We start from the raw sequence: 9827 nt of genomic DNA, 5'->3' as shown, positions 1-9827 counted from the left end.
ACAATATGTAGATTCCGCCGTAAAGACGAACGGGCGAAACAGACCTAAGGAAGAAAATGTGTTTACTGACCATGTATCCAAGTACAATTTACAAGACATTTTTAATGAAGCTGTACACACAGCAAAAGTAAGGTAGCTTTCAGAAGCAATTCCCGCTTCCTTGTCCATGTTTCCAAGGCAACGATAAACATTCTGTCTGTCATGGTGGTTCGCCATGGCGGCCGCCTCAACAAGCCACGTACTGTTACAACTATAAAATTAAGGATTTCTCAGGCTTTGTTAACTGTTGGAAAAATATGAGATAATGTAAGTACTCAACAACAAAAAATTATTACATGGGTTTAGTCCATTTTTAATGTAAACATTGTCATAAAATTCTACATATTGTACATTTGAGAGGAAATGCTCCCCTGCTCCCTATGTTTGACACCTAGGCAGTGAACCATCAGATTAGGCCAATTCAAAAAATATTGCATGTAGCATACAATTAAACACTCCTCCATCGATCAAGTCTTAACAGAATAATGTCTTAAAGAAAATGTGTAAAACGTTTAAGATCAAATTTAATTAAAGCCCAACGTTAAAAACTAATGTTTTTTCAGGAATAACAGGGAGTGAAGATGTTACTGTACATAGAGTGGAGAAGGTTGGGAAGTCTTTCCCTCTCTGTGATTTTAAAAAGCTGGTTATAGGCTGACACAGGAAAGCAGACATTTGGAGGGAGGAGAAGTAGTGATATCGGTTAATCTTGATCCTGATTCAGCGTGCAGCCTCACTGCTCTTTGTCAGACACACAAAATCAGGTTGAGCCTCAATAAAACTCTGCTGCTATACAATCATTGAGTCTCTTGTGGTTTGGAATACATTTTTTTTGTCTTGGACTTACTCAATAAAAATATTAAATTTAGTTAAAAAAAATGTATTTTGTGTGACAATGTTGTTGTTTTTGTGACTATTTTGACATAAATGTTCTTTGAGGCTGAACCATTTACATGACAAAGAAGTCATTCTAAATTGTGTTATAATCTACTTCAACCCGGGGCGTCTTTTGAGAGATTTTTGATAACTTAAAGATGACTGATTACAAGCATGGATGGAATAAACCATAAAATTGACAATTGTTCCTGTCTTTGAATAAATGTCAAGCTGCTGCCTGTTGCTCAGTGTTTGATGTAAAACTACTCTCAAAAAAAGGTCAAGATAAAAGAAAAGGCGTCTTTTCTGAAGATACACTAATTTCCATGCAGGCAAGAGACTGAAATTTTACATCCCATTGTCTCTTTGCTTTATGTTTCTTGCTACATACTGACTCTGCCATCCCACAATAAAGGACAGATCTGCTGTTGCCTGTGCCTGCGGCCACATCAGTGCTCTTTAGCATTTCCAGCCTGTGTGATCAGGTTGGGGGGGGGGGGGGGGGGGGGAGTCACACTGGGGCCCATTTGCCTCCTCTGCACCTGTGCGAGGTTGCTGCTGTGGCAGCATGTGGCCAGAGGTCCAGAGACAATCCTTTTAGCTCTGCTCGCCTGTGGGCACCATACATCACTCCACAATCATGTTAACCACCAATGTCTACAGACAAAGCGCTATAAATTCACTTGATGTGCTTGTTGGTAAGGTAAGGAACAGACAGAATGGCCCCAACAGGAAAACAACGTGTTGTTCTTTCTCTCCTTGATGTCCCCCCTCCCGACAATCAAATCTAATTCATGGAGAGCTGAGGGGATTCAATTGTGCTGATAAAGTGACTTAATTTTCCACAGCGGACTTTTCTGTGATCTAACCTTATGTAAAGCCCAACAAGCCCCGACGTACAAGCTTTAATTAATGCCAAAGATGACTACATGATATTCAACTAATTTTATTCCCTTTCACTTGAAGACAAATCAATGTGTTGTTGCCATATATATATATATATATATATATATATATATATATATATATATATATATATATATATATATATATATATATACTTAACAGTAAGAAGAAGTCATGCAGATCTCTTAAATTGTAATACATATAGTATAAGGTACTGACAATGAATGAATTGAAATTGTAAATGACCAATGTTGTAAATTCAACAAGCTTTACAAAAGGTCATATATATTCTAGACTGCTCCAAGCTGGGATGCGTCTGACAGTTTCTGCGCATTGATTGATCAGAGCGGAATTACCGTGTTTGACGTCAGAAGCTGCAAACAAATTACCCCATAAAAAGGTTGAACGTGTCTGAAAAAATACACGGTCTGAGTGCACAGCACAACTGCGCTGTTTCTTCTCTCACGGTCAAAACAAAGACTTCTGCGCGTAAAGATGCCACTTTCAAGCAGCTCCACGTCCTCCACGAAGAGCATCCGCAGAGCTGCATCCGAGCTGGAGAGGTCTGACTCTATCACGGTAAGAAGTTTAAATTAGTTTTCTTTTTATATACACTTTGTATAGTCTACTTTCAGAGGAACAAACGGTTAACGCGCAAATTGGACTGGACACAATTACGCAGCGGCAGATGCGCACTAGATCGTAGCTATATAGAAAAACAAGAAGGACACACTGGTACATCACAGCATCAACATAAGCTTGAAGGTGAGCTGTGGCAGCTTCTCAGTCTTAGCTATGTCATAGGTTTACCTCGACTGCATTGGTGTTCTAATGCGCATTTGGAGATGTAAAGCGCTTCCATCAAATATCCAAAGAGATGACCAAAAGGTAAGAAACCCAGGAATCATCCTCATCTTTTGATTTGTCTGTGTGCTCTGACGGTGGGTTAAATAAAAACATCTGCAATACGCAAAGTCATTTCTATTTTGGAACAGTCTCAGAGATTCCTCGGCAGGCGGCAGAGCTTGATCGAGGACGCGCGCAAGGAGAGAGAAGCCGCCGCTGCAGCGGCAGAAGCGGCGGAGGCCACCGAGCAGATCGTATTTGAGGAGGACGATGGAAAGGCTCTGCTCAACGTCTTCTTCTTTTTAAGGAGCTCAAAGACACCGGCTTTGTCGCGGACACTCAAAGTTTTCGAGGTAACACAATAGCACCTTAGTTTGAAATAACTAAACTGTGTGAATTTAAGTACAAAATGGCCAATGCAAAAAGGAGAATAAACCGGTGATATAAAACTTTTAGAAAACGCACCTTGAAAAAAAGGTCTCGCAAACTGTGCATTTATAAATGTATAGTGATAAATCCTTTAGCTCATGAGTTACTCAAACCATACAGCCTGTGCTGTCAAGTATGCAGTGATAGATGTGATAATCATAATTACGTTTAAGTTAGTTTCAGTTCTGTCCACATATTTCGTCAGATAAACTTCAAAAACAGAGTTACAGAGTTAGATATATGCAGAGCCTTTGGGAGAGTCTGGCAGAATTGACTTAGCAAGACAAAGTATCACACTCAGTTCTGTTTGCTCATTCTCCTCCGGAGTCTTGTAAACTTCTTAAATTTAAGTCATCTGAGTCTCCCTTAATCATTTCTTGTGTGAAGTAAAGTTCTATCCTCAACACTAGCAAGCATTTGGATGTTCCTGTTAATAACTTAAAAATTAAACAGCCAATTCTAAAAGCATCAGATAAATTGTAAGTATGTGCACCTCATTTAGGCATGTCCTTCTTTTTATGTACATCTTAAGATGGCAATATTTCTACTTTGACAAAATAATATTTTTTAATCTCATAAATTAGGGAACATATTTTTGTCTTCTTTCGCATCTGAGGAGTATTTTGACCTTTGAGGTCTTGTGACTTACTGGTATTCGAGCCTCTTCATACCTTGTATGCTGTCCAGTACTGCAGATGGACCTAAAAAAATGTGTCGGTGACCTTTTTTCAGACATTTGAAGCTCATATTCATCATCTGGAGACACGACCACGTCGGAAGCCGAAGGATAGCCTGGAGGGCCTGGAGTACTTTGTCCGCTGTGAGGTTCACCTGTCAGACGTCAGTACTCTTATCAGCTCCATCAAGAGGAACGCAGAGGACGTTAAAACCACCAAAGAAGTCAAATGTAGCACTCTTTCCTGCTTTTTTTTTTTTTGCATATCATTTGAAACATATGTAATATATTTCTGAAGCAGTTACAACCCAGCACTAATTTATATCAACTGTTTTCTTGTCTTTTCAGTTCATTGGTTCCCAAAGAAAATTGCAGATTTGGATAAATGTCATCATTTGGTCACAAAATTTGATCCAGACTTGGATCAAGACCATCCTGTAAGTAATCACTTTTCTTGGAGCAACATTACAACATAGAACTAAATGTCATGACACAGAAAATGTAATCACATAATTGATTTGAACAGGGTTACACAGACCCTGCTTACAGACAGAGGAGGAGGATGATTGGAGACATCGCCTTCAGATACAGACAGTGAGAGAGTCTTACAGCACAGAAAATATCCATTTAAAAAACTGGACAACTTGATTATTTCTTATACAACTGTACATCTGTCTGTCCTCAGTGGGGAGACGATTCCCAGAGTCGAGTACACAGAGGAGGAGATTGGCACATGGTAAGAGCTGCTGCACGCACATTTAAAAGGCTGTTTGATGAGTCCGAACACAACCAAGCATAAAATTAAAAATGACACTGAAAAAAGACGCTCACCTGTGTTAAATGAGCTATTCGACCTTCTTTGAGTTTCAATATCAAAACACAGTCATTCCCGTTCAAGCGTGTTGTTGCTCAGACACTTCGATATCATTTGTCTCTTTTGGCAAAATTGAGGCCTCAAAATTGAGGCCTCAATTTTGAGGCCGCTATCAAAGATGTGAAAGCTTTAATTTGCCTGAGCAGAAATATGTCAGTGAAAGTACAAATGGTTACTTTCACAGGAATAGTTTGCAAGTCAGTGAACTTTGGCTTCTATTATTCTTTTTTTCTGGGACAATCTGACACAAAAGATAAGTATGCTGTTAAAATAAAGTACCAGATAGTATATATTGTCTATTTCACATTATTAGAAAAGGATAAGAAATGTTGTATAACCACAAGGCAATGATCCAAAAGGAAAACTATAGATTCAAAAATGAATACAAATAAATTGAAAATCTAGGTACATTTTATTAAAACCAGGAGATCCCAAATTTAGATTTTGAGATATGTTACCTCAGTCGGGGATTTTAAAAAAATAAAAATAAACATTTTCTATGAAAAAACCCCAACATAATGATGCTTTTATATCTCCAAATAGGAGGGAAGTTTACTCCACTTTGAGGGACTTGTACACCACCCATGCCTGCATTGAGTACCTCGAGGCCTTCCGTCTGCTGGAAAGGCATTGTGGGTACAGTCCAGACAACATCCCTCAGCTGGAAGATGTGTCTAACTTCATCAAAGGTAAAGAACGGGATGGGAAACATCGAAAGGAAGGAAGTCATGGTGGAGTAAATGTAAAGATAATGTACCAACCCAGAGTCTGATTTTCTCTCTCTTTTTGTCTTTTCATTTCCTTCCTCCTGAACACACACACATACACACACACACACACACACACAGAGCGTACAGGGTTCATTCTGCGCCCAGTTGCTGGTCTCCTCTCAGCCAGAGATTTCCTGGCCAGTTTGGCATTCCGGGTTTTCCAGTGCACCCAGTACATCCGACACGCCTCCTCTCCTATGCACTCCCCAGAGCCGTGAGTAAAATTGTGACAAACATGTTACACACAAAGTAACGTCATACATTCCATAAATACATTCAATACACAGTGTGGAAAAAACAAAGAAACAAACCTTTATTTTTTTTTTATCTTTAAAAAAGAATGAAAGAAAATTGTTTCACTGTAGGAAAACCAATAATACGAAGACAGTAAGAGGAAGAAGTGTTTCACAAAAAAAGAGTTATGGACCGTGCTGTTTTCTTTCTGTTAAAATCAGATATTCTCCACTCCTGTCATGCTGAAAATGATATTTCACTTTCTAAACTGCTGTGAAAGGCAGATTGAATTTGTGACCCCCAAAATGTGTGTTTTTCTTCCTTTCCTTCAGTGACTGTGTCCATGAGCTGTTGGGACATGTCCCCATGCTGGCTGACCGCACTTTTGCTCAGTTTTCACAGGTGACAGGAGAGACTGCATTATACAGATTGTTATTTTCCCATGCTGTGCTTTTACCTTTGGTAACAATGTATTGATCATTTGTTGCAGAACCTCGGCCTGGCATCACTTGGAGCATCAGAGGAAGATATAGAGAAGCTGTCCACAGTAAGACTCTCTTCCTCCAACACCACCAGCACTTATAGATTGTACTGAAGTTATTGAGGTGGGGCATAAGAGGAGCATTATGACTGACTTTTTAAAGAGCAACGCGTTGACCGGGTTGTTAACTGTAATAGTTGCTTTGATCTTTACCATTGAAAAAGAGAGAATGCAGCTTATACCTAAGCTCAGACTTGATTTTATCTTCAATATCTTAATAGAGTTATGTTTTTACTTTTAACATATCCAGCTTTGACCATTAGTAGTAAAACTAAGGCTCACTCTGTACAGGAAAACACACTTTTTTAGGTACACACAAAACATAGTTCTAAGCTGTATTTTCTCTGAAACAGTCAGTCTTTTGTTTTCCAGGAATCATACACAAAAAAAAAAAGATTAAATGAAATTGAAATCTGGTGCAAGAAATCCCCAAAAAGCCTCCCATGTTCCCCTAAAACAATAAGGCTGCCTTCACTCTGCCAAACTGGAAAACATCAACAAGTCTTCCAACCTAGACCACGACATGGGTCATTTTTTTTTCCAAAACATAATATGACTCATGAACGTTTGCTGAATCCCCTATGAGAAAGAAATACTTTAAAAAAAAGAATAAAAAAAGTCTGATAAGATGGGCTGAACATCATGTGTGTCCCTCATCATTTTGTACAATCCTTAACCTGAAATGTGATATATTTGAATGAATTCAAGCAGAATTCAAGCCTTCTTGTTCTCAAACTGTGGCTTGTGTTTTTTCCTATCAGCTGTACTGGTTCACGGTGGAGTACGGCTTATGTAAACAGAATGGGGAGGTGAAAGCTTACGGAGCTGGACTGTTGTCATCTTATGGAGAACTTGTGGTGCGTTCAAGCATGTTTTCTTTTTGTTTAATAGTCTTTCCCTGAATGATAAAAAAAAGTCAAATCATCTTAGCTGTCTAAAATCCTTCATCTTTTTCTCTTCACTTGACTCCAGCACTCACTGTCTGATGAGCCAGAAACGAGGGAGTTTCATCCTGAGGCTGCGGCATTGCAGCCCTATCAGGACCAGACCTACCAGCCTGTCTACTTTGTTTCTGAGAGTTTCTCAGATGCTAAAGAAAAATTCAGGTTCTAAACCACTCGTTTTATTTGGACCCCACACATACATGCAGACACTCATGAACACACAGAGACAGAGAGAAGAATGCAAAAAAAAAAAAAAGAAAAGAAAGGGGTTGTGTAAGGACAAGGTCAGAGAACAGCCAGTCAGCCCCTGAGGCCAAACACTTTTGTAGGTCATAGCAGCCAGGAGACAGCTGTAACTAAGTCATATTTCTTACCAGGGCAAAAAGCTGGATCTTTATCTGGCAAACAGATCAAACAAGCCCTGAAAATCAAGTAGCTTTAGTGTGTGTTTGGGTATCAAGTATAATACAGAATATTACATCCCTGCCACACTGGAAGAGAAAATATCAGCAGAGGAATGCGTGTTATATGTTATAAAGTATGTAACCATTTTTATAGCTTATATCTTTGTGGGTGCTGATACAATCAGCATACAACATTCTCTCCTTATACATAAAGGCAGTGTGATATCCAGAAAAGTTACTTCTAAAAGCAGACTAAACAATTACAAAAAAAATAGATAAACTTAGATAGAAATAGTTTGTGTTGAAAATGCACCAATCAAACAATCTATCAATTTGTATTTACACAGCCCCAAATCGCGACAAAACTTGCTCATGCTACTTAACATAAAAAGCAGATCAAGACTGCGCTGTTATATTATTTACAAAGACCCAACCTAAATCTGCCAGTAAAGTAGCCAGGCAAACCCTCCTGCTACCTTGAGCAGACTCAAGACTGGGCAAAGAAATTAGGAGGTAGAGAGAGAGAGAGAGAGACAGACAGAAAGAGATAGAGCGATGGATACAAGTTATTAAGTTGGTAACATGGAATGAGGGCACATTGATTCAAACAGATAGAGAGAGGTAGAGACAGGAGCCCGGTGTCACGTCCCCCTGCAGTCTAAGCCTATAGCAGTTTAACTCGAGGCTGGTCCAAGGTCAGACTGACTATAAGCTTTGACAAAAAGGAAAGTTTTAAGCCTACTCTTAAAGGTAGAGAGGGTGTCTGCACCCCAGACCAAAGCTGGTAGATAATTCAAAAGGGGAGGGGCCTGATTATTGAAGATTCTGCCTCCCATAGTACATTTAGAGACTTAAGTGCCACGAGCAGGCCGGAATTCTTTGAGCAAAACGTTGTACAGAGGATGACAGGGCAACATGAGCTGCTAAAGGTATTATAGTGCCTGAACATTAAGAGATTTGTAGGTGAGAAAGAGGATCTTGAATTATAGATTGTATAGGGAGGCAGTTCAGAGAAGCGTATACAATTCTGTCCTCACCTTTGAGTTTGTTTCCCTAACTTTTTAACTTTGTATATCTTTGACAAGGGGGTACATGGCCGGAATCAAGCGTCCCTTCTCGGTGAGGTTCGATCCATACACCAGCAGCATTGAGGTTCTGGACAACCCCCTGAAGATCCAAGGCTGCCTGGAGGGCGTGAAGGATGAGCTGAAGATGCTGACAGATGCCCTCAGTGTTCTGTCATGATGACGTCCCATCTGTGAACATTCCAGTGTTGTCTGCTTCCTCTCCGCTCCTCGACCCCTTGATCAGACCATTGTGTTCCTCTTTCTGTGCTGTACCTCCAGTCTGATGCTGTTTCTGATCAGTGGTTACTTGTTGTTCCTGACTTGTTGGCCGACAAGGTTGCAACCCTTGAAAACCTCAACACATGCAAGTGAAGGCAAAGTTTCCAAAGATGTTTCACTTCTCGCTGGGTTTGTGAAAAGATGACATTTTACTGACATTTATGCTTTTAAAGCAAAACTTGTTGTTTGAGAAATGTGTCAATGTCTGAACCAAAAATAAAGGGAACCATGATAATGAATGTATTAAATATAATTAAATGTGTATGATAAAGCTGTTTTAAAATATAAGAAACACAATCTAAAAATAAGGATAACATTTATTTTAAATCATGTTTATTTCATTTAGAAAAAAATAACTGCTGTGTAACAACCTGCTGTGTTTCTTTTAACATAATTCAGCGTTTGATTAAACATTTGCTGATTCATTTGTTTTGATGTTTTTTTTGTCTGACAGTGTAAATGCATAATAAATATAATATATAATAAAACACAGTTTGTCATGTCATGTAATGATACATTTGTCTAAATCAAAAGAATCGGCCAAAAATAAAGAGTATCAAATTAACATCTTGCTGTCATGTTTTCAAGTTTTCATCCTTAAACTCTTAAGAGGGTGTGTAACATTTAAAGATGTCTGTACTTTACATGTCAGCCACCAGAGGGAGCTGTCTAGCAGCGTCTGTCTGATCTTTCAATGTTTGACTGATTTATATATTGAGCCTTTTTAAGCAATCGTAATCCTTAATGTCATCGTGTTTTAAACACTATTAGGCTGGGTTTCTACGTCCTTAAATAAAACAAACAAACAGAAAAACAATCAACACATACATTGTAAATTAACCCCCTAAGGTAGATTGGAAAAAGGGTTTAGACCCTGAAATCAAATGTTGCATTACATTGAAAGATAAGTGTTCCATAATCACAACCTGTATGAAAGGTACC

At 38.9% G+C, this 9827-nt stretch overlaps 1 protein-coding gene across 2 annotated transcripts; it reads left to right on the top strand.

Moving 5' to 3' along the window:
- Window positions 1-2241: 2241 nt before the first annotated feature.
- On the top strand, window positions 2242-9450 carry th (tyrosine hydroxylase). Of its 2 annotated transcripts, XM_065956673.1 has the most exons (14): window positions 2242-2400; window positions 2626-2709; window positions 2817-3020; window positions 3829-4003; window positions 4121-4209; window positions 4299-4366; window positions 4458-4508; window positions 5190-5335; window positions 5495-5630; window positions 5983-6052; window positions 6141-6197; window positions 6953-7048; window positions 7164-7297; window positions 8625-9450. In XM_065956673.1, the coding sequence occupies exons 1-14, from the start codon at window positions 2317-2319 to the stop codon at window positions 8782-8784; spliced, it is 1554 nt and encodes a 517-aa protein (XP_065812745.1). In that variant the 5' UTR covers window positions 2242-2316; the 3' UTR covers window positions 8785-9450. The 2 variants fall into 2 exon arrangements, with proteins under 2 accessions (XP_065812745.1, XP_020497905.1); XM_020642249.3 differs by lacking the exon at window positions 2626-2709.
- Window positions 9451-9827: the final 377 nt, after the last annotated feature.

Source organism: Labrus bergylta, chromosome 7 (assembly GCF_963930695.1).
Source record: "Labrus bergylta chromosome 7, fLabBer1.1, whole genome shotgun sequence".
Lineage (NCBI taxonomy): Eukaryota > Metazoa > Chordata > Actinopteri > Labriformes > Labridae > Labrus > Labrus bergylta.
This window is presented reverse-complemented; position numbering and strand designations above follow the sequence as displayed.

Excerpts from the sequence above, each read along its gene's own strand:
- th (XM_065956673.1), top strand. The coding sequence starts at position 2,317 with ATGCCACTTTCAAGCAGCTCCACGTCCTCCACGAAGAGCATCCGCAGA. Across the intron at positions 2,710-2,816 it reads TCCAAAGAGATGACCAAAAG|TCTCAGAGATTCCTCGGCAG; the intron begins GTAAGAAACCCA and ends ATTTTGGAACAG. Across the intron at positions 3,021-3,828 it reads GGACACTCAAAGTTTTCGAG|ACATTTGAAGCTCATATTCA; the intron begins GTAACACAATAG and ends ACCTTTTTTCAG.